At 39.3% G+C, this 25,522-nt stretch overlaps 1 protein-coding gene and 1 long non-coding RNA gene across 8 annotated transcripts in view; one reads left to right on the top strand and one right to left on the bottom strand.

The window, feature by feature from the left end:
- LOC103476950 (NLR family CARD domain-containing protein 3-like) overlaps positions 1–25,522 on the top strand; it is a 71,162-nt gene that overhangs the window by 21,574 nt on the left and 24,066 nt on the right. For 3 of the 7 annotated variants that reach the window (XM_081597325.1, XM_081597327.1, XM_081597320.1), the window contains exons 8-9: positions 5,402–5,554; positions 6,071–6,284. The exons of the other annotated variants lie outside the window; for them this stretch is intronic. In XM_081597325.1, the coding sequence (XP_081453451.1) occupies positions 5,402–5,554; positions 6,071–6,077 (160 nt within the window). In that variant the 3' untranslated portion in view covers positions 6,078–6,284. Of the gene's footprint in view, positions 1–5,401; positions 5,555–6,070; positions 6,285–25,522 lie in introns of those variants that run through there. 7 annotated transcript variants of the gene reach the window in all.
- Positions 14,231–16,706, bottom strand: LOC145547617 (uncharacterized). The gene is made up of 2 exons (XR_014083911.1): positions 16,299–16,706; positions 14,231–14,985 (listed from the first exon to the last, which is right to left on the bottom strand). It is a non-coding gene; the product is annotated as an uncharacterized LOC145547617 (long non-coding RNA).

The raw sequence follows: 25,522 nt of genomic DNA, 5'->3' as shown, positions 1-25,522 counted from the left end.
TTCTATGCATCATAATTTCAGGGATGGAAACATCTTTTCTCCTGTCCTTACATAGCATGGACTTCACTTTTTTGCCACTAGTGGCTTTTATTTTGAAAGAAATCCAACAGAAACGTAACGTTATTGGCACTCAGGTAGAGAAGAAGCCGGGAGACTGTTTTTACCAATCATATGGTTTACTAAGAGTCAATTTCAAATGAATGAATTTGGATTCAGATAGATCAAGTAGAAACTGACAAGCCAAAGGCTACGGCTTCTCTTTTCTGGTCGTCCATATTTGTGGCCTTCGAAGGACCCGTTTTCCGTAGATCGGGCCGTTTCTCATAGACGTAATAAAAGGACAGATGCCTAATGGTCCGCTCTCGTCTTGTAAATACTTATTTATATAAATGTATAAACATAAATAAATATTTATTAACACTGAATAATATACATTATGCTATACATGTTTATGCATGGGGCTACACAGTGGCGCAGTTGGTAGTTCTGCATGGAGTTTGCATGTTCTCCCTGTGCATGCGTGGGTTTTCTCCGGGTACTCCGGTTTCCTCCCACAGTCCAAAAACATGACTGTTAGGCCTCTCCAAATTGCCCCTCGGTGTGTGTGTGTGTGTGCATGGTTGTTTTTCCTGTGTATGTTTATGTTGCCCTTCGACAGACTGGCGACCTGTCCAGGGTGACCCCACCTCTCGCCCGGAACGTAAGCTGGAGATAGGCACCAGCAACCCTCCTAGCCCCACTAAGGGACAAGGGTGCAAGAAAATGGATAGATGGATGTTTATGCACACACACACACACACACACACACACACACACACACACACACACACACACACACACACACACACACACACACACACACACACGCATACACACACACACACACACACACACACACACATATGTGTATATATATATATATATATATATATATATATATATATATATATATATATATTTTTTTTTTTTTTATATATATATATATATATATATATAAAAAATTCCCTTCTCACCCTCCGCGGGTGGTCTGTTTCATCCTCTTAGCTCGGGTCCTCTACCAGAGGCCTGGGAGCTTGAGGGTTCTGCGCAGTATCTTGGCTGTGCCTAGAACTGCACATTTCTGGACTGAGAATTCTGATGTTGTTCCTGGGATCTCTTTGAGCCACTGCTCCAGTTTGGGGGTGACTGCCCCGAGGGCCCCAATGACCACAGGCACCACTGTGGTCTTCACCTTCCAGGTCTTTTCCAGTTCCTCCCTGAGGCCCTGGTATTTCTCCAATTTCTCATGCTCCTTTTTCCTGATGTTGTAGTCACTTGGTATTGCTACATCCACCACAACGGCTTTCCTCTGTTCTTTATCCACCACCACAATGTCCGGTTGGTTCGCCATTACCATCTTGTCTGTCTGGATCTGGAAGTCCCACAGGATCTTAGCTCGGTCATTCTCCACCACTTTTGCGGGGTGTTCCCCACTTTGATCTCGGGGCTTCCAGTCCATATTCTGCACAGATGTTCCTGTACACTATGCCCGCCACTTGGTTATGTCGTTCCATGTATGCTTTCCCTGCCAGCATCTTGCACCCTGCTGTTATGTGCTGGACTGTCTCAGGGGCCTCCTTGCACAACCTACACCTTGGGTCTTGTCTGGTGTGGTAGATCTGAGCCTCTATTGCTCTGGTGTTTAGGGCCTGTTCCTGGGCGGCCAGGATGAGAGAATCTATGCTGTCCTTGAGTCCAGCTTTCTCCAGCCATTGGTAGGTTTTCCTGACATCAGCCACTTCAGTTATTTGTCGGTGGTACATCCCATGTAGGGGCTTGTCCTCCCATGATGGTACTTCCAGCACCTTGTCTTCTGTTCCCCATTGCCTGAGACATTCGCTGAGCACATCGTCCGTTGAGGCTTTGTCCTTGATGTATTTATGGATCTTGGATGTTTCATTCTGGACAGTGGCTCTCACACTCACTAGTCCTCTGCCTCCTTCCTTATGGCTCGTGTACAGTCTCAGGGTGCTGGATTTGGGGTGGAACCCTCCATGCATGGTTAGTAGCTTCCTAGTCTTCATCTCTTGGCCTTCATCTCTTCCATTGGCCAGCTAATTATTCCGGCAGGGTATCTGATTACTGGTAAGGCATAGCTGTTTATTGCACAGATCTTGTTCTTGCCATTGAGCTGGCTTCTCAGGACTTGCCTTATTCGTTGGAGGTATTTGGCTATGGCTCCTTTCCTTGTGACCTCATCGAGGTTGCCATTTGCTTGTGGTATTCCCAGGTACTTGTAGCTGTGCTCTATGTCTGCTATTGTTCCTTCTGGGAGTGAGACCCCTTCTGTGTGGGCGACCTTCCCTCTCTTTGTAACCATCCGACCACACTTCTCTAGTCCGAATGACATCCCAATGTCAGTGCTGTAGATCCTGGTGGTGTGGATTAGTGAGTCGATGTCTCGCTCGCTCTTGGCGTACAGCTTGATGTCATCCATGTAGAGGAGGTGACTGATCGTGGCCCCATTCTTGAGTCGGTATCCGTAGCCAGTCTTGTTGATGATTTGGCTGAGAGGGTTCAGGCCTATGCAGAACAGCAGTGGGGACAGAGCATCTCCTTGGTATATGCCACATTTGATGGACACTTGTGCAAGTGGTTTGCAGTTGGCTTCAAGGGTGGTTTTCCACAGCCCCATCGAGTTTGCAATGAAGGCTCTTAGAGTCCTATTGATGTTGTACATCTCTAAGCATTCAATGATCCAAGTGTGTGGCATTGAGTCATAGACTTTCTTGTAATCAATCCAAGCGGTACATAGGTTGGTGTGTCGGGTTTTGCAGTCTCGGGCGACTGTGTGGTCTACAAGGAGTTGGTGTTTGGCTCCTCTGCTATTTATGCCTATGCCCTTCTGTGCCTTGCTCATGTATTTATCCATGTGCCCGCTTATCTTAGCCGCTATGATGCCTGACATGAGCTTCCATGTTGTAGAGAGACAGGTTATTGGCCGATAGTTGGATGGGACTGAACCCTTCGAGGGTTCCTTCTGTATCAGGGTTGTGCGCCCTTCAGTTAACCATTCAGGGTGAGTCCCATTTTGTAGCAGCTGGTTCAGTTGAGCTGCCAGTCGCTCATGGAGGGCAGTGAGTTTCTTAAGCCAGTAGGCATGGATCATGTCAGGTCCTGGTGCTGTCCAGTTTTTCATACCCGAGACTCTGTCTTGGACATCTGCCACAGTGATGGTTACCGGGGCTTGTTCCGGGAGGTTGCTGTGGTCCTCTCGTAGAGAGGTTAGCCACTGTGCATTGCTGTTGTGGGACGCCTCCCTTTCCCATATGCCTTTCCAGTATTGTTCAGTCTCCAGCCTGGGTGGGTCTGCTCTGTTGTTATTACCCTGCCTTTGAGAGTACACTTTAGCTGGTTGGGTGGCGAAGAGCTGGTTAATCCTCCTGGCCTCATTCTCTCTCGTATATATATATATATATATATATATAAAAAAAAATAAAAAATTCCCTTCTCACCCTCCGCGGGTGGTCTGTTTCATCCTCTGAGCTCGGGTCCTCTACCAGAGGCCTGGGAGCTTGAGGGTTCTGCGCAGTATCTTGGCTGTGCCTAGAACTGCACATTTCTGGACTGAGATGTCTGATGTTGTTCCTGGGATCTGTTTAAGCCACTGCTCCAGTTTGGGGGTGACTGCCCCGAGGGCCCCGATGACCACAGGCACCACTGTGGTCTTCACCTTCCAGGTCTTTTCCAGTTCCTCCCTGAGGCCCTGGTATTTCTCCAATTTCTCATGCTCCTTTTTTCTGATGTTGTAGTCACTTGGTATTGCTACATCCACCACAACGGCTTTCCTCTGTTCTTTATCCACCACCACAATGTCCGGTTGGTTCGCCATTACCATCTTGTCTGTCTGGATCTGGAAGTCCCACAGGATCTTAGCTCGGTCATTCTCCACCACTTTTGGGGGTGTTCCCCACTTTGATCTTGGGGCTTCCAGTCCATATTCTGCACAGATGTTCCTGTACACTATGCCCGCCACTTGGTTATGTCGTTCCATGTACGCTTTCCCTGCCAGCATCTTGCATATATATATATATATATATATATATATATATATATATGTTTTCCAGCCTGCGAGTTCTGGCTTAAGGGTGATTGAGCAGCTGAGATTAAGTCTTTCTCCTTAAAGACATTTCTTCCTTCTTCCTCACGTCTTAGGACATGTTCAAAACAAAAACGGGAGATTTTCGCGTTATCTTACGTTGACAGAGTTAAATAATTAAATAATAGCCTTTGCCACCTGTATAAACTTTGCTGGTGAATGTTATATTATGATTTTTATAATATTGTTTCATTTCTATAGTAGGCTCTTGTATCAGATAATCTAAATGTTGGAGAATGACTGAAACATTTGAAGATTTACGGAATCTCTGTTAGCTTTCAGAGCTGGGGCTGAACACCAAGCACTATAGCTAGCATTAGCTGGTATTTCGCCAGTGGACATAAATACAGTATAGTAATATTCTAATCTCATAAAATACACAGTAATGTGTCCATCTTACTTGCAAAAGGTCTGTCGAGCCCCCACGTCAGTAGTCCGTCAATCCGATCAACAATATTCCGCAGTGCTGAGACATCTTCTGCTGTTTTGGTTGAGCAAAGCAGGAGGGACGACTGCTCCAAGAGCGCATGTAAATTGACATACAGATGATGGTTGAATCAACATTGATATAATGACCCTAACATTGATTCAACATACAAGTCACCGACAACTTTCAATGTTTTTCAATGTCAGCTTTCAACGTTGATTCAATGTTGTTTCAATCATTTTGTGCTATCTGGGCTGGTACTGCGTTCATTGGTGTCTTCTGAACGCGCAAGAACGGTTAAACAGAGTCAAGCTAGCATGAAAGCTTTGTTGTAGTTATTCACACGGGAAGAAAGCGAGAAAGAGTTGAGAGGGGTAGGTTGGCCTTGATACTGAATGGTGGGTGGAGCCATGGTCACGGCTCAAACTGTCTGTCGCGGACAGACGTGATGTCATTGGAGCTATCGTAGTTAGGTCACACTGAGGCGATCCCCATAGTGAAACACCAAGCAAAGTTAGAAAAAGAACCCCCTCATGTGAAGCAGGTCAAAGGTGATTCAACCCAGTCTAGAAAAGCGAATTCCTGGAATCTGACAGGAACAAATCAATGATTGATGCTTCAACACTCTGATCAGAACCTGGAATGATTTTACTGACTAAAATCCTCCAACACAACATGACCCAGTACCAGGTTCTGGTTCTGAAGTCAGCAGATCTTTATTGAAGCAGCAGCTTGTTGGCTTTAATATTCATGAGAATCTTTAACTGGTTCTGTTGGATTAACTGGTTCACCTGCATCCTGTTGGCTTCAGCTCACATCTTTTATTCTTTATTCAGGTTGATGAACTGCAAGTTGTCAAAGATCAGCTGTGATTTTCTGGCCTCAGCTCTGAAGTCCAACAGCCTCAATCTGACAGAACTGGACCTGAATGACAATGACCTGAAGGATTCAGATGTTCAGCAGCTGAAGGATCTTGTAAAGACTTTAGAGTAAGTAAATGTTAGTAGTGACTCCAGCTGCTGTCAGCATATGGAACTAAACCTAGTTAGAATCAAAGCAAAGCTCCAGTGTTCCCAGTAAAGCTGCAGCTTCTCACTGGGAGGAGAATGGTTCGGGCTTCCTGATTGGACACAGAGACAGCAATCAGCCAATCAGAGGAGCAGCAGCTTGCTGTGTTCCTGTGTTTGTGTTGGTGTGAAGATGAGTGTTGTTGCAGTGTCCATGTCTTCAGGAAGTCCAGCTGGACTCCAGCGTCCAGCCGTCCATCATGTCTAGAGACAGTGGTCCTCATTCATCAAACTGTGGCAGCAGATCTGATCTCAGATCTGTTTGTTCTCTCAGTTCAACAGGAAACAACTGATCAGGTTCATCTTGGCCACAGCTCTGGGACCAGTCTGACTGATGCCGGGAAACCATTTACTGGATGTGCTGCGTCACTGACTGCTGCTGGAGAGAGGCTGGAAACACTCACTGATCTGATCTCTCCATCCTTCTTCTCTCTGCAGGTTCTGATCTCTGTAAAGTAGAGAACGGTCTCTGTGTCCTGCTGATCCTCAGAGGTTGAAGCTGCAGCAGTTTGAGTCTAAAGAGACTCTGACTGGATCATGATGATGACCTCTGACCTTCAAGATTTTCCTCCTGTTTATTTTCTCATGTCTGTCATTTAGTGTCTGATATTGTTTGTCTCTTTGGATCAATAAAGATCCGATTCAAACTGGGCTCCATTTAGAGGCTTCATGGAGTTTTGATCTGAACTGGATTCAACTGGAAAGTTGATCTTTTTTCTCTGATTCATTTTCATCCTGGAACCAGAAATGGTCTGAGAATGGAAACATGGGAATCATTTTCAGTTCAGCTTTGAATCATGAAAGACATTTTAAGCCTCTTTTCTCTGCTGCTTCTTCTTCTGTTGACAGGAAAATGTTCCTCAAAGCTCCACAGATAAAAAGATGCTTTACTGGAAACTGCAGAGAAACTTCAGCTTCCATCACAGAAACCAGTTTAACCAGTTTAGAACTGGATGTCCCACAGAAACTCTGATCTTAGAGCAGTTTTCAGGAACATTCAGCATTTATCTGATTAAAAAAAAGATTTTACATCATTTTACCTCTTTATGTTCACTAAAAATTTAAATAATGAAGTTTTGCATCACGGCTGCACAGTGGCGCAGTTGGTAGAGCTGGTGCCTTGCAGCACGAAGGTTCTGGGTTCGATTCCCGGCCCCGGTCTTTCTGCATGGAGTTTGCATGTTCTCCCTGTGCATGCGTGGGTTTTCTCCGGGTACTCCGGTTTCCTCCCACAGTCCAAAAAAATGACTGTTAGGTTAATTGGCCTGTCTAAATTGCCCCTAGGTGTGAGTGTGTGTGTGCATGGTTGTGTGTCCTGTGTGTCTCTGTGTTGCCCTGCGACAGACTGGCAACCTGTCCAGGGTGTACCCTGCCTCTTGCCCGGAACGTTAGCTGGAGATAGGCACCAGCACCCCTCCTGACCCCACTGAGGGACAAGGGTGAAAGAAAATGGATGGGTGGAAGTTTTGCATCATAGTTATTGATTCTTTGATATTTCTGAGTTTGTTTTGGTTTATCATTTTTTACCTCCATATTTTGAGTTTTCTAGAAAACTAAGACTCGATGTGTCACATCAAAATCAGAGATTCTCTGATTTATTCGGGTCTCAGAGAATCACTGGGATAATGTGCTGATTTGTTCATGTTTGTTTTTATATTTCTTATGTGATGTGGCTTGCTGAGTGTTTAGTCACTAAATAAAGTGATTAAAGTAAAATCTTTGTTTTCCCTATGAAGCTGACTGTGTACACTTATAATAACTGAACCTTAATTTTAATGCTCCATGCCATTTTTCTTTATATTTAAGTTTTCACATTTAGTTTCAAAGCTTACACTGTAAAAGCAGAAACATCTGAAGTTGGTTTCAGCTTTAAGCTACTAATTAAGTCAGCAGTTTATTTTACATTATTGAGACTGAAGATGTTTTTTTAAAAAAACAGATAAGAACAGATTTCAATCAAACCTCGATTAATTAAATCAGCTATAGAATTAGAATAACTTGTATAAAACTGTCATTTCTATCTGGCTAATGGTGCAGCAGATCCTGCAGGGGGCGCTCTGGGGCCTGAGTGTTCAGGTCGGTTGCAGTCACAACTTCCAGATTCCTGAATCTTCTGCGATTCCCTGCAATAAAATGTTGGCTGGAAATTAGCTTAAAACTGAGAAAAACCTGAAAAATTCAAATTTGAACTCAGAGTTTCACAACTCAGATCACCATGGAGACAAAGAGGGGACAACATGGAAGTAAAGGTGTTTAATGTCACCTGGAAGGGGGCGGAGCCTCAGGTGAGTCAGCTCAATTCAGGTTTGGATCAGAACCGGTTCAGACTCCATGCAGAGCAGAGTCTGGATCAGGTGAGTTTTCACTCCTTGTTTTTGTCTCTGTGGAGGAACCAGAACTCAGCCCGGTTCTCCTTCAGAACCAAGCTGCTGGCTTCATGGAGCGGTGGTTCTGGTTGGGTTCTAGTTTCCTGTTGATCAGAACCAACAAACTGACAGCAAATTTCTACAAACTCGTAAAACTGCAGTTTCCAGTTGCTTAGCTGAACTTTTTCCACTATCTTTACTGAAACTGCTGCTCTTTTTGTGGAACCGCAATATGATTCCGATCCGATCAGACAGAATCATGTCTCTAAACAGCTGATGGAGAATCCTCATCCATTCATCAAGACCTGGAAATGAGAGGATGAGGAAGGCTGCTTACTGAACCCATCATCAGAACATGTTGGGTCACAATCAGAACCAGTTACTTCAGAGAAACAGAACAGTTTCAATGAAACCAGAATTAAAGATGAATAATTATTATATTCAAAGATCTGTTTATGACATTCAGCGGTTTGGAGGAGACAGATACTCTAACCAGAAACACTGAAGTCGTTGTTTCTTCCTGAACCATTTGACCTAAAATAGTCTTTCATTCCTGCAGTAGATGCAGCTCCTTCCTCTTCATCACTCCCTCCCCTCCTCTTCATTACTCCAACCAGCTTCTTCCCTCAAACTGCAGCTAAATCGTTCTAATCTTCACAAAAGTCCTCACAACTTCCTCCTCTTCTGTGAACTCAGCCTTGTCATTTACAACTTATCAAGTTCCAGGTACGATGGCGAACCACACTGCCGGCTTCCTTTAAGCTATAATGCTACTCCTGATTTGATAGTTAAGACCTCTCTGTTTTTGAGCACCAAAAGATTACTAAACTTGCCTATAATTTTTTTTTTCAGGTTATTTTTTTTACCAACTTTCAAAAAACAAAAGATATGAAATGAGAAAAAGCTGACACTGTGGCCAAGCTGGTGGTAGCCTCCAAGACGTGCTCTCCAGATGCTGACCATGAGTTTGCTATGGAGACTTCACTGCCAACAACCAAAAGGAAATCTCCCCCGACACCACCCAGCAAGGTAACTGTGTCCCAAAATGAGGAAGTCAACAACCTGATCGTGAAGGTTGTCCAATCTCTCCTTTGCTGTTTATTGCTGCTGCAGAAATGCTGTCCATTTCAATTAAAAACGCTCAATTTGGTAAATTATCAGTGGTGGCCAAAGAGTTTTCTATTAGTCAGCTGGCTGATGACACAACCAGCTTCTTAAATAACCTGAATGAAATTCCCAAAATTCTCAAATTGATTGAAATGTTTTCAAAGGCTTCAGGACTTAAATTAAAATTTAAACAAATGTGAAATGTTGCCTCAAAGACTGTCCTATATCTACTGCTTTTAATATCCCTGTAAAATCCAATGTCAAATATCTGGGTGTGCATATAAATAAAACTAAATCTGATTTGGAAAATCTGAATATTTGGGAGAAACTTAAAAAATGTAAAACTCATTTAAATAAATGGACTCACAGAGATTTATCTATATGGGAGGAATATTCCTCACCAAAATGGAAAGTATTTCCAGACTTATCTATCCTGCACAAACATTAGGAATACCGCCAATCAAATCTATCAATAGGATGAATTTTGACTTTATATGGAAACAGAAAACTCACTATATCAGAAAAGGTAATTTAATAAAACAGTTTGAAAATGGAGGACTGCAGCTGTTGAATTTGACATCATGAACTGCACTTTAAAAATAAACTGGCTTCTGTCTTTTTTAACAAATCAAAATGATTTATGGTTCCATATTCCAAGTAAAATATTTTCAAATCTGGGCTGAGTTAGTTTTCTTCTTAGATGTGACTTTGATGTTAAAAAACTGCCTGTTAAACTTTTCTTCTTTCACCAGCAAGTTTTATTATATTGGAAATTAATCTATAAACATAACTACAGCCCACACATCACTCCCTGTGGGACTGCTGTTACATAAAAATGAACAATAAATCAATCTTTGCACATAATTGGCTAAAACAAGGTGTTTGGTCTGTGATGCATTTGTTAAATAATGGAGCTATTATGTCCTTTGAAGACGTCAGTGTTACATATAACCTGCAAATAAATAAAAGTGAATTTCAAAAAAATTATTAGAGCTATTCCTCTAAATATTTGATGTACAGCTAAATGTTTTTCTGAGAACTCTGATTACAGAACCCCTGACCGACCTGGATTTCAGATTAATGGGCTCAGTGTCACAGATAATAACCTAAAAAACTCAAAAAATTAGGGAATGCTTTACTTTGTTTCCTTTTGTATAAAATCCAAATTTTATATCACATTTCTTTTCAAAGGCTCAAAGGAAAAAAAAAATAGAACAAATTATTGAAATCTACCCGTTCCTCCAAAAGCTGAGGAAATCCACTTCAAAATGTTCTCAGGTGTTTACCCCTATAAGGAATTCCTTAGACTTCGATTTGCTATTGATGATAAAACTTGTTTATTTTGTGACGGTGATATTGAGTCGACTGAACATCTTTTCTATGAATGCGTGTATTGCAAAGCTTTGTGGGATGATGTGCACTACTGGCTTTTCCCAAAAAATCTAAACTTACCTGAATTTTCTAAGAAAGACATTATTTTTGGGACTCTGAGAAAAGAAAGGAATATTGAAAGATTACTAAATGTAATAATTATTATGGGCATGTTCTTCATTCACATATGTTGTTTTCTTAAAGCCAAACCATCTTTCCCCACTTTTCACAAGGAACTCTGCCATCTTTTCTCATCTCTAAAATTCATGGACAACGAACAAGATGCAGATCTTTATAATATGACAAATAACTTGAAACAACTGGAAAAACCCTAATTGCTTCTTTTATTTCTTGGTGTTTGTGTTCTTATTGTTTTGTTCTTTCGTCCTTTCTGTATGTATGGAAGCAGTCTGGGATGACTTATTCCGTTTTTTTCAGGTTTGTGTACATCTGATGCCGAGACCATGTTTGTTGTATGGTAATAAAGAAAAAGTTCAAATCCTCTTGCATGATGTTTTTTTTAACTCAGTATATAATAATTTGTTTCTATTTTTTTTGTCTTTTGATGAAAATGCCGCAACAACTACATATAAGTAATGTTAAATCAGATGGAAAAACCAAAACTAATATTTCCAGGGGGAGCTATAGCGCCCTCTAGCGCCCCGCCGGCGCCGCGACTGATCGGCAGTAGCTTCTCCCGACCCCATCAGGAAAAAGGTGTTAGAAAATGGATGGATAGAAAGTTTGGCTCCTGCAGAGCAGGACAATAAAACATGTAACTGGATTGTGGATCGGACTGGGTCTGACTGGAACCAACAGGTTTCATCATCAAACCTGTTCAGAATTAACGTTAAACCGGGTTGCTATGGAAACCGGATTTCTTGCAGAGCTGCTGCATCACCTGCTGCTCCCAGTTCGCCTCAGCAGCTGGAATTGGCTGGTTCTAGGTGGAGTTTTGTTTAATGTGTCTAAAACCCGCCACAGATATTTAACTAACACTGGAAAATATCTGGATAAACTATGGAGAGCCATTTCAGCCAAAATTAAATAAATAAATAAATGGGTGAAATAAATAAAAAATGAGTAAAATAAATCAAAAAATGAAGAAAAAGAGTGAAATAAATAAAAAAATGTGGTTAAATAAATAATTTAGCTTTTTCATTAACCCAATTTTTCATTTATTTATTTTTCATATCAATTTCTCAATTTCCTTTTTTTATTAATCTATTTTTCATTTACCCTTTTTTCATTAATCTATTTTTCATTTAACCATTTTTTAATTTAGCTTTTTCATTAACCCAATTTTTCATTTATTTATTTTTCATATTATCAATTTCTCAATTTCTTTTTCATTAATCTATTTTTCATTTATCCCTTTATCCATTTACCCATTTTTCATTAATCTATTTTTCATTTAACCACTTTTCAATTTCCCTATTTCATTAACCCAATTTTTTCATTTATTTATTTTTCATATTATCAATTTCTCAATTTCGCTTTTTCATTTATCTATTTTTCATTTATCTATTTTTCATTTGTCCATTTTTCATTTATCCCTTTATCTATTTACCCATTTTTCATTCATCTATTTTTTAATTTAACCATTTTTCAATTTCCTTTTTCCATTAACCTGATTTTCTATTTCCCAGTTTCATTAATCAATTTCTCATATATCCCTTTTTTATTTACCCATTTTTCTTTTACCTATTTTTCATTTAACATTTGTTTGAAAAATAGTTACATTTTCCATTTTCCAATTTCCCTTATTCATTTAGTATTTCCTTATTTTCTTATTTATCACATTCTATTTCCCCGCAAAACGTGGAAAAAATAAATGCAAATGAGGAGAGGCACGTCATCAGGCTACAACTTCCCCAATTGGTTGGTTAGCGTCACACCCATACTTTGCTTCAAGAAAGATGGCGACCTACTAACGGGTTATCAATAAGCTGAAGCTCATTAACTTCATTAGAAAATAGTGTTATTACTCCTGACTTTAGTTCTCGTGTGGCCGCTCAGACAGAACGTGTTTCAGTTGGCGGCTCTCATGGACTCAGAGCTTCACCGTCGGGAGTTTTTATAGTTTGAACGAAGCGGCCGCTGAAGTTGGCTTACGATTGAAGGTTCGGGACACCTTCGTAGCTACCAGCTGTGATCCAACTATAAGGAGCAACTTTACTGTACATCGTAAGTGAACTGCAATATCCAGAGGAAGCTCTATGGAGCATCGAGCTGAAAGAATGAAAGTGGCAAGCCTTGGAGATCTTCGTCGGAGGCCATCTTTCAGACATGCACCGCTGCTGTCCGTCCAGGATCCTCCGGTTGCCCAGACGTTGCACGGTAAGCTACCGCTGATGTTTGTTTTCCAACTACAGTCATATTTAATCAATAGGGCTCAATTACGATCGCGGGAGGTTTTGAGTTGATCTCGGCAGTAGGTGACAAACTGAACGCTTCCAGGATGTTGAGACCAGCACGTCCTCTGATCCAATACATCTTATTAAGAATAACATCAACAAAACGTGTTCAAATTAATGGCCCAACAAAATTTATAATCTCTGTAATTATTGTTTAAACAAGGTGTGTGCATTTCTGTACCATTACAAAAATAAAAAGGGACTCAAAGACCCTGATGAGCAGAGCAGTAAATATGAAGCCTGAAAACCTAATATCTTAACGGACTGAATATTTTGTGTTTTTAACTAATCTCTGCTGGGTTTGTGGGGCGCAAGCGGTTGCCACGGCAACAGGTTGATTAAATGACATTAAAAAGTTAGGAGACGTTTAGAGTCGATCGCCCTGTTTTACCTTTGTTTACCTTTGCTGGGATGCATCACTGCTGCTGTAGTTTATGAACGTTCAATAAACGACAAACTTGGACTAACTACCTCGTTCGTCTGCGACTATATTTCATTAACAAACAAATGGCTTCTACCGAGATAATTATGTAAAATTAAATTAATATTTTTTAAGTTTTGTGCTCTCTGGCATCTTGCTTTGAGTCTGAGAGGCTTTTCATGTATCAAACATGCTATTTATTTAGTGGAAATATTGATGCGATGAAACTATCTCCAAAATAACCTTTCAACTTTTAAACTCTACTGTTGAAAATGAGAAGCTGACATTCACAAATGACATGGAAATAAATTCTAGTCCAACTTCTGGTTTGTTGCGATTCCTCTGGATCCTGTTGGAGGAAAAATATCCCAACTTCACAAGATGTGGCTTTTACCTAACTCCTGTCAGTCTGAAGCTTCTCATATTTAGGTCATCAAACCAAAGTTCAGATCTACCATAACTGGTACCATCGCCACCAGGTCAAAAGTACAGCTTTTTGGCGCAGCACATTTATTAATGTTTCCATCATGTATGTTTTCAGATGCAGACCATCCTGCAGGCCTCTGGTCTCAGTGTTTCCCTTCAGACTCCCAGTGGGCTCACAGCTTCAGGATGACCAGAGACCTTCACCTTTCTGGAGCAGGAACACTCGGCCAAATGCACTGGTGACACATTCATTTAAAAAAATGTGGCTGTTCTTATACCAGTGATATGCATGAACCGTCTGTATTTTACCGTTTTGAATAAACAAAATGTTTGATTATTATGAAATCTGTGTTCCTTCTAATCTGTCAAGTTCTAATTTAATCAAATCTCATGTTTTCACGTCCCAGAGACAATAAAATGATCGTTTGTTTGTGGCTTAAAATAAACGAAACAATCTTAATAGAACAAAGCTACAAAAATAGAATACAGATTGAAAGTTTTGGACCTGTTTTATTTTTTGGTTTCATTACACTGAAGATTCTTCAACATGAAGCTAAACAGTGAGTGGAGTACTTTGTATGTACGACAACGTAGAAATGAACAAACATGACATATTGGGTTCTTAATAGCAACCCTAACAGTTATTTTACACAGCTTGGTTTATTGAATAATGATTGTTTTCATTTACGGACGCCTTCAATTGGAAATCTGCAATCTGAAGTGTCAGTGAAATAGTTTAACCAGTCAGTTCTCAGGTCGTCTGCCCTGCATGTTTCAGGCCTCAGTAAATGTCTGATGGATGAGCTAATGCTATCGTTTGTATCAGGTGCTCTGGAACAAACACTTTAAAATGTTAAATGTTAATGTCCTGTATAACAGAGTGATATAGACAAATGTTTTCATCTCACTGTGTCATTTCCACTTTATAGCTGAAGTTTATCACATTTCTGGATGTTCTGTGTTTCAGTTAAATTGAAGTTAGCAGGTTTTTAATCAGGGCCACAACACCCTGCGTGTGTTGGATTTAAGAAAATAAGCTGCTCTGTTTGAGCACCAGCATTCATTTTTCCTCTGATGTTTGGGTGAACTCTTCTCTGTGGAGGTCGGCCGTCTCTCTGGTTCTTCCTGAAGGAGATCCATCAGGAGTTCTGGTGCTGCTCACAGTGCAGACGGTTCTCCTCACTGTTCGCCGTGTCAGCCCTGGTCCCTCTCAGCCAGAACCTCCAGTCATTCTGTTCCTTCACCCTTGAATAAACATAACAGAATATGTTCTGGTGTTATGATTCATTTGTTAATTGAAACAATGTTTAATATCAAGATTAATTTATTTCCCTTAACAGTTCCTTCTCCTGTTCCCTCAGAAGGGCAGAGTTTAGGAGTGACTAAATTACATTTACTCAAATATAGTTGAGTAACTTTTTGAAACTCAAATAAACTTTTAGGAATACTCTTACTATGCTGAACTTTTTACTTTTACTCAAGTCATTTTGTTATGAAGCATCACTATTTAAACAAATTTTTAATTTTGTCTTTAAAATACCAAAATTTCCACTGAACATAATATTTTGGGCCTTCTAATTGTGTAATTTTTTTTAGATATGATATAATTGATAACTTGATCAGTTACTCGGTACTGATCAACTTTTTACCAAATGCTTCTTTACTCTTGTGTAATTTCTTATTCAGCTACTTTTTACTTTGAGTAAAAACATGTTGAAGTGCTACTGTTATTCCTGGAGGATAAATTGTGGATCCTCTGTCCACCTCTAAGGAACAGTAACCAAATGTTGAGGCACATGTTGACCAAAGACAGGCAAACTAAGGTAGGCAAGTTAAACATACACAAAGAACTACTTAAAATAACAGTCATATTTACTTTATATGCATGTGCATGCGGGCCACAATTGGCACACCTCAGGGATGTAACCAAGAGAGGCAAAGATTGTAGCAGGAGTTCAGCTTTTATCCATTCTCCATTTTGTACCCTCACTAAAGGTCACTGTATTCAGGTTGTTTGTTTACAAAGGTAAAATAACGGCGATCGACTCTAAACATCTCCTACCTTTTTACTGTCGTTTAATCAACCTGTTGCCGTGGCAACCGCTTGCGCCCCACAAACCCAGCGTAGATTAACTAAAAACACAACGGATTCAGTCCGTTAAGATATTAGGTTTTCAGGCTTCATATTTATTTCTCGGTTAACAAGCATCTCCTCTCATGAACACAGCGGTGGCTGATTAGCCAATTTAAACTTTGCTCTGCTCATCAGGGTCTTTGAGTCCCTTTTTATTTTTGTAATGGTACAGAAATGCACACACCTTGTTTAAACAATAATTACAGAGATTATAAATTTTGTTGGGCCATTAATTTGAACACGTTTTGTTGATGTTATTCTTAATAAGATGTATTGGATCAGAGGACGTGCTGGTCTCAACATCCTGGAAGCGTTCAGTTTGTCACCTACTGCCGAGATCAACTCAAAACCTCCCGCGATCGTAATTGAGCCCTATTGATTAAATATGACTGTAGTTGGAAAACAAACATCAGCGGTAGCTTACCGTGCAACGTCTGGGCAACCGGAGGATCCTGGACGGACAGCAGCGGTGCATGTCTGAAAGATGGCCTCCGACGAAGATCTCCAAGGCTTGCCACTCTCAATCTTTCAGCTCGATGCTCCATAGAGCTTCCTCTGGATATTGCAGTTCACGTACGATGTACAGTAAAGTTGCTCCTTATAGTTGGATCACAGCTGGTAGCTACGAAGGTGTCCCGAACCTTCAACCGTAAGCCAACTTCAGCGGCCGCTTCGTTCAAACTATAAAAACTCCCGACGGTGAAGCTCTGAGTCCATGAGAGCCGCCAACTGAAACACGTTCTGTCTGAGCGGCCACACGAGAACTAAAGTCAGGAGTAATAACACTATTTTCTAGTGGAGTTAACGAGCTTCAGCTTATTGATAACCCGTTAGTAGGTCGCCATCTTTCTTGAAGCAAAGTATGGGTGTGACTCTAACCAACCAATTGGGGAAGTTGTAGCCTGATGACGTGCGTTGTAGCCTGATGACGTGCCTCTCCTCATTTGCATTTATTTTTTTCCTAAGTTTTGCGGGGAAATAGAATGTGATAAATGAGAAAATAAGGAAATACTAAATGAATAAGGGGAATTGGAAAATGGGAAAAGTAAAGATTTTTCAAACAAATGTTGAATGAAAAATAGATAAAAGAAAATTGGGTAAATAAAAAAGGGATATATGAGAAATTGATTAATGAAACTGGGAAATAGAAAATCGGGTTAATGGAAAAAGGAAATCAAAAAATGGTTAAATTAAAAAATAGATTAATGAAAAATAGGTAAATAGATAAAGGGATAAATGAAAAATGGACAAATGAAAAATAGATTAATGAAAAATAGATAAATTGAAAAAGAGAAATTGATAATCTGAAAAATAAATAAATGAAAAAATTGGGTTAATAAAAAATGGAAATTGAAAAGTGGTTAATTGAAAAATAAATTAATGAAAAATGGGTAAATGGATAAAGGGATAAATAAAAAATAGATAAATGAAAAAGAGAAATTGGGAAATTGATAATATGAAAAATAAAGAAATGAAAAATTGGGTTAATAAAAAAGCTAAATTAAAAAATGGTTAAATGAAAAATAGATTAATGAAAAGTGGGTAAATGAAAAATAGATTAATGAAAAAAGGGAAATTGAGAAATTGATAATATGAAAAATAAATAAATGAAAAATTGGGTTAATGAAAAAGCTAAATTATTTATTTAACAAATTATTTATTTATTTCACTCATTCGCTTCATTTTTTTTATTTATTTTACTCATTTTTTATTTATTTTGCCCATTTATTTATTTAATTTTGGCTGAAATGGCTCTCCATAGGAAAGAAGGTGGGTGGGAGAGGACAGGCAACCAAGGAGCCACGTAGCAAAGTTGTAAAGACGACCTACCCAAGACCAAGTCAAGACCAGCTACGTGACACAAAAAAATTAAGTTTTACCTATCAAAATTGCTTCTCAAATTGATCTGAAAGATCCACATTCCCATAAAACACATAGTTAGATACTTAGAGCTGAAATAAATGTAATCAATCGTAATCGTTCCTGAATGTCATATTATTATATTGCACTTAGGTACCAGGTTGTCCCATATCTGCGACACCTCAGTCAACACCTCCACACAATAATTCAGCGCATGAGTGACAATCTTTTTTCATCGCAGATGCAAAATATGTCTCAGTCTGTACAGCTAGCTTTGCTAGCATCACGTCCCCGGATCTTACCTTTCTTTAAGCTTTCCTTCCAAGTGACACTAAAAGTTGGACGAAGTCCTCACCGTCTGTGAAAGCGAAGCGCTGCTGATTTTACATGTTGCCATATCTTATGATTTATGCAGCGCTATTGTATTACTGATGATTAGACAGACATCTTCTCCCGCTCAGTGGAAACCACTGCGCATGTCTGGAGCTCCGCGCGCGAGTAAAGGTGGAGGCGATGGGTCAACAGACACGTAAGTCACGTTATTGCTCGGATTTTACGGCGCCACCTTAAATCCCTGAACTTCACATTTTAACGGACAAAAAGCTCAATGCGACTTGGATGTAACGAGTAACGCGACAGTTTTGTAGAAATGTAATGAAGTAGAAAGTACAGATACTTACTGTAAAATGTAGTGGATTAAAAGTAGAAAGTAACCATTATTAAATCTACTTAAGTAAAGTACAGATACACGAAAATTGTACTTAAGTACAGTAACGAAGTACTTGTACTTCGAAGTACTTGACGAAGTACTTGTACTTCGTTACTTCCCACCACTGGTTACTTTGCCCTATTTTAAGAAAAATAGTTTTGAAGTGATTCATTTCCCAGGTCATGTATTTTGTCTGTTTGTAGAAACTCCTTCTTTTTCCACAAATATCACATGCACCTTTGTGGCTTTTCATGTGTCTCTTTAAACTAGACTTTATGACAAATCTTTTTCCACGTTCATCACAAACCAAAGGGTTTCTGTCCCGTGGAAACTCATGTGTAGCTTTAAACTGAACCAACCAACCTTCTCAACTGAAGCCTGTTTGACTCATAAGACTGTCAGAAATGTAAAGTGGAGGTTTGAGGGAAGAAAACATTTGAAATGTTTTAACACTCCCCTGGCTTGCTATCTCAAATTCACCATAACATCTTTATTCATTTTCCAAGGACTCAGATGTTGCCCTGACCATAATTTGAACCCACATACTCTGATTTCAAAGCTCAGCACTTTACTGACTGAACCAACCAAACAGCAGAAGAGCAGAACTTGTCTCTCTTAAGACTCAGAAATCTAAGGTCGTTTTCTGATTGATTATTAGTAAAAACCTGAAGAATGTATTTGTTTGCAGAGGATCTAATTACAGCAGCCAGTCCAGGTGTGATGGTGCAGGTTAATTGTCACACCTTTTGACTGAGAGCCATTAGATCTTTGTCAGTCAGTAAAAGTCAAGAAAAACTATTGGACAACAATTTAAGCTCTAAATGCAACCAGTTTGAGATTAATTCATCATCTCTTCTTCTTCTGGCGGTTTGGAAGTGACACATTTCATTTGTATTCATTTCATATTTGAAGGAAGATGGCAGCTGAGATCCTTCCTGTTGTGATGAGCAGGAGCTCAGAGCTCAGAGCATCAAGTCAAGGATTTGGGTCTCACAGGTTGCTGGTTTTGGTAGATTAAGAACCAAAACTGCAGCATTTGTTCTGCAGCATCAGGAAACACAAGTGTGTGATTTACTTAGGATACATAGGTGTGTTACCTGAATGCAAATAACATAGCTATATATTAAATCAGCCGTCAGTTCATTAGACAGACCATCATAACAATAATATTTATAATGAGAATGATATAAACGTGAAGTCAGAAACCAGCTGCAGCTCTTCAAACTCCCGTCTATATTCAGAACGGGGTATTTCCCTCTGGTGGCCATAGTGAGAACTACAGCTGCATTATTTACATTTAATAGCCGCTTCTACACTGAATATGGAGCTAAGAGAAAAATCTTCCTCAGGTATTATGTTCACCGTTTTTTGACCTGGAAATTTTTCTGACATATTTTAATTCTCTGTTCGATGTTATATTTGCCATGAAGATTGTTTTAAATCAAAGAAGAAAGTTGTTGTGTTAAACTCTTTACAGGACGTTTTTTCTGGTCAGAGAGAATAAAATTCTGTAGTTGCTCTTATTTAACAACAGTAATGTAAGCTGGCTTGATCTGACTTCATAAAAGTGAAAATTAAAGCAAAGACAAACAATACATCCTGTTGAAGAAAATACATGAAAAATGTGTGTAGTCATGATAGTTCACCACCAGAGGGCAATGAGAACTCGGCCTTCATCCATCCATCCATTTTCTAACATCCTTGTCCCGAATGGGGTGGGGAGGAGCTGCTGCCTCCAGATAACAATCCGGGCGAGAGGCGGGGTCACCTGGACAGGTCACCAGTCTGTCGCAGGGCAACACAGAGACAAACAACCACACACACACACACCATCCATCACATCTATTTTCTTTACACCCTTTGTCCCTTAGTGGGGTCCAGAGGGTTGCTGGTACCTATCTCCAGCTTCGATCCGGGCGAGAGGCAGGGTCACCCTGGACAGGTCTGTGGGAGGAAACCAGAGAACGGGAGAGAACCCACCATGCACAATGAGAACATGCAAACTCCATGTAGAAAGTCCCTGGGAATCGAACCCAGAACCTTCTTGTTGCAAGGCAACAGAGCTTAATCCTGTAAATAATAATATACATATTTTGTACTTGCGTGATATTAGAGATGGAGGTTCATCAATAAAATAATTCTGATCACAAGATTAACAACAGCTACTTTGAAAAAGTAATAATTTATATGACTGTAGATGGAAACCACTTAACCACGGCTCTGATTTGGCTGTCCAATTTAAAATCACTGTCCACCTTAAAAGTAAAATCTGTGAGAACAGGTTTAAAATATACCTCCAAAGGTCCCAGGTCAACATAGGAGGACTCACAGGAGCCACTGGGTCCAAACACCACCGCCTCTGTTTTGTTTTCATTAAGGTCTTTGAAAGGCCTCAAAGTTTAAATGCTAAACTCAATAAAATTGTATCTGCCTGAAACTGATGGTCTGACCTAAATGGATGACATCAAGCAATAATGTTCTGACCTCCCTTCTCCTGTCAGTGTGGAGCCTGTTGGTGTCCAATGGTTACAGAAAGGTCTGAGGAAGTTAAGTGTGTTTATCATTTGATTCACCACAATAAAGCAGCTCATATTCAACCATCTTCAAATCTCACCTGCAGGAGTCATCCTCGGTGTCAATAAATAATCAATAACTGCAACTGGATTATGTTTGTTCTCTCCATCAGATTCCTGTCAAGTTGCAATTGACACAGTGAGCAGACGACTTAAAATGTCTGACAGCAACAGGAAGGCAACACGTGTGGAGGAGCTTCTGTCACATCCTGATAATCCAGACAGATTTGATGTTGATCAGCTGCTGTGCAGAAATCGTCTCACTGGTCGTAGTTACTGGGAGGTGGAGAGGAGAGGAGATGTCCGAATATCAATGAGCTACAGAGCAACCAGAAGGAAGGGATGTAGTGAAGACAGTCTGTTTGGGTTTAACAACCAGTCCTGGAGTCTGAGCTGCTCTGATCGTCATGGTTACTCTTCTTGGCATAATAAGAAAGTGACTCCCATCTGGTCCTTCTCTGTCTCTAACAGAGTAGTTGTGTATGTGGACTGTCCTGCTGGCATCCTGTCCTTCAGAGTGTCCTCTGATTCACTGATCCACCTTCACACCTTCAGCACCACATTCACTGAACCTCTATCCTGGATTCACATTGTCTATTAATTCCTCACTGATTTTGTTCAACATAAAAAGAGCTTGTGTCTGGGAAAAACTAACAAATATTCTAAAAACTGTTGCAAATCCCTAAATTAGTTTATCTTGGATGTAAAAATAATAATCCTGCATATTGCATCAAGCAGATGGTGATTTGGAGCAGCTGCTGAAATGCATCAACATTGGCTAAAAGTTTTCACACCCCTTAAACTTTTCCATATTTTGTCACATTACAAACATAAATTTCACTGGAGTTTAATGTGAAAGTTTAACACAAAGTGGTTTACATTTGTGAAGTAGAAAGAAAATGATCCACGATTCAAAACATTTTACTAATAAACTGAAAAGTGTGGTTTGCAAAAGTATTCATCCCTCGGTTTTAGTCCAAACAATTTCCTTCAGATGTTTCCTGATCACTAATTATTGAACAGAGTCCAGCTGTGTGTGATCTGATCTAATCTCAGTACAAATCCAGCTGCTCTGTGACGCCTCAGAGATTCAGAGAAAACAGCAACATGAAGTCCAAGGAACATGGCAGAGAGGTCAGGGAGAAAGCTGTGGAGAGTTTAAAGCAGACTTGGTCAATGAAAAGATTTCTCAAACTTTGAACAGAGCACTGTTCAATCCATCATCTGGAGATGGAAAGAGTTTGGTCCAATTATAAACCGCCCAGCTAAACGTCCAGCTGAACAAGGAAAGCACAGATCAGAGATGCAGCCAAGAGGTCATGTTGACTCTGGACCAAACCAATCTGTCCACAGGAAAAACTATTAGTTAGTTGGTCAGAGCAGAACCAAACTAAACGTTTTGGCCAAAACACTATGAGAACTAACGCTGCACGTCACTGAACACACCATCCCCACTGTCAGACATGGTGGTGGCAGCATCATGCTCTGAGGTGCTGCTCTTCAGCCGGGACAGGGAAGATGGACAGAGCCACATACAGAAGAAAACCTGTTGGAGTCTGAAAAAGACTGAAGACTTGAGAGGAGGTGAAGCTTCCAGCAGGACAACCAGCCTGAATACAGAGTCCGGCTACAATGGAGTGGTTCAAAACTAAACTGATGTTGGAACGGCCCTGTCAAAGTCCAGACCTTAAGTCAATTAAGAATCAGTGGCAACATCTGAAAACTGCAGTTCTGCAAATGCTCTCCATATAATCTGACTTGACTTGATCTGTTTGGAAAAGAATAAAGGGGGAAAACTTCAGTCACTAGATGGTTAAAGCTGGTAGAGACAAACCCTAAAGACTAGCAACTGTAATCAGCAAAAGGTGGTTGAACAAAGTGTTGAAATGTGTGTTTGTGCTTGTAATGTGACAAAATATGGAACAATTCAAAGGGTGTGAATATTTTTACAAGCCACTGTAGGTGTAGACACTGATATTTACTCTGAGCTTCATTCCCATTTATTCCATCAGATAATATTCCAGGTGTTGTTTGTTGTCTGGTATTTTTTTCTTTGATTTCTCAAGGAATGTGTTTGCTTTCCAGAAGCTTTTTATTACAAATGACTCGTAAAGAGGCCATGGTGTGACCACAACCTTTTCCAAGACTGAGCTTCTCCAAATATTTGAACGATTAATAGAAATATCCATAATTTACCTTTGGAATGAATAGTTTGAATCAAAATTGAAGATGTTTTAAATCTCCATCACATCTTGTAAGACCTGGAACTGATGTTACATGTAAACTGTTCCATACAGTCCAGTTCTGATCTGTTCTCAGACTAAAGGAAGTACTCCAGAACTATCTGTGTTTGTTCTAATAAAAGTGATCTTGTGTTTCTGCAGCAGAGCTCATGTGTTTTAACTTCTTCCTCATTATTTTCTCTCATCAAATCTGCTCTGATCCTAAAACTAAACACTTTTTACATTCATCCTCTATTTTGTTCTTGGAAATTATTTTTGTAAACATTCAGGATTCTTTGCAATTATTGGGTTTTATTTGCTATAATCCATGTAAACTTTCTAATGTAACTTGAGAAAATGAAAAGAATATTAAATGTTGTGAAAAGGAGTTTTGAAACAAAAGTAATTTTTATTTGAATATAAACTTAGACAAATGTCACATTTATATATAGAAACTCCTGAACAACTTCCACAACTGCTACTTTAGTTTGTTTCTCTTTCAGTAAATATGATATCAGAGTCTATCAATGCATATTGATGTACAATGCTCTTTATCAAACATAATCCTTTTAACTTTTTAATATGTAGAAAAATTAATCCATGTGAAAACTTCACATTATCAACTTTTTTCAATTTCTGCATTATAATTTTTTATTTGTATTGTACAAATATAATATGTTTGAATGCAGTAAATAGTAAAGAAGTTCCACAACTGCTAGTTTGCCTTATTTTTGTCTTTATTATTTATTATTATTATTATAATAGGGCTGCACAGTGGCGCTGTTGGTAGAGCTGTTGCCTTGCAGCAAGAAGGTTCTGGGTTCAATTCCCGGCCCCAGTCTTTCTGCATGGAGTTTGCATGTTCTCCCTGTGCATGCATGGGTTTTCTCCAGGTACTCCGGTTTCCTCACACAGTCCAAAAATATGACTGTCAGGTTAATTGGCCTCTCCAAATTGCCCCTAGGTGTGTGTGTGTATGTGTGCATGATTGTTTGTCCTGTCTGTTTCTGTGTTGCCCTGCAACAGACTGGTGACCTGTCCAGGGTGACCCAGCCTCACACCCAGAACGTTAGCTGGAGATAGGCACCAGCAACCCTCCCAAACCCACTGAGGGACAAGGGTGCGAGAAAATGGATGGATAATAATAATAATGAGGTTTCATGCTTTTTATGTTCCAAATGATTCTTGGTGTTGTGGACAACGGACTGTAAATAAAGACAAAATATTGACTATTTTCATAAGTAGAAACATGAAACCAGGTGAAACTCACACATGTTCTTCATAAATGCACTAATTTAATGTAATTTGTTAGGCTGCTTTTGGTTTAGTCATTTTCTCTTAGTTTCTATCAGTTTTGCTTTGTTCCATTTTCACTTCAGTTCTTTCTTAGCGATTCTAGTTTATTATGCTTATTTCTAGTTATTGTTTGTCTCTCTAGTTTAATTCTGCCTATTTAGTTCTTCTTTAATGTTGGATGTCTTCCTGTTCCTGTGTCCTCTCCCTCTCCCATGATGCTCCTCTCTCTCTCTGTCCTCAGTCTGCATCCTGCTCCTTCCACTCACACCTGCAGCTTGTTGCTCATCAGTGTGGCTCTCATGTTCAGCTTCAACCTCCCCGATATTTAAACCTTTCTTTCTTTCTTTCTTTCTCACTACTAGCTATGCAAGTATCGTTTTGACCCATAGCAAAACTGTATTGATTACCAGCCCAGGTGAAAAAAAAGTATACTTTAGTATACTTTTATCGATGTACTTAAACTGTACTATTTTGGAACAGCTAATTTTGTGCTTAGTATACTTTAGCAGTATTTAAATAGTATTAAATTACAACTAATAGTATATTTTAGTATACTATACGTACTTTTTTTTGGAACAACTTCAAGTGTACTTAAAGTATACTTTTTAAATATATTTCAGAGCTTTATTATTATATTTTGATATAATTATTATATTTTAAGTGTAATAATTCTGTCTCAGAATTATATAAAAAATATATATTTAATATACTTCAAATATATTTTAAATATACTATTAACATATTAGTAATGTATTTAAATTACACTTAATTTTTATTTTTGATTTTCTGCTATTGATAATAAACTACAATTTTAATTACTTGTGAAAGTCTTTATTCATACTTTGTACAATACATGCATAACTACACTACAGTACTTACATTGTTTTAGGCTAAAATTACATGGAAAGATTAATTACACAAGATGCCCAATTCAAATATTTTGTTTTATTACCGACATTTTAAAATTGTCCAATTTTACTCACAACTT

The sequence above is a fragment of the Poecilia reticulata genome, chromosome 2, assembly GCF_904066995.2.
Source record: "Poecilia reticulata chromosome 2, P_reticulata-male-v2, whole genome shotgun sequence".
NCBI lineage: Eukaryota > Metazoa > Chordata > Actinopteri > Cyprinodontiformes > Poeciliidae > Poecilia > Poecilia reticulata.
Note: the sequence above shows the minus strand (reverse complement) of the source record. Positions and strands in the feature narration are given on the sequence as shown.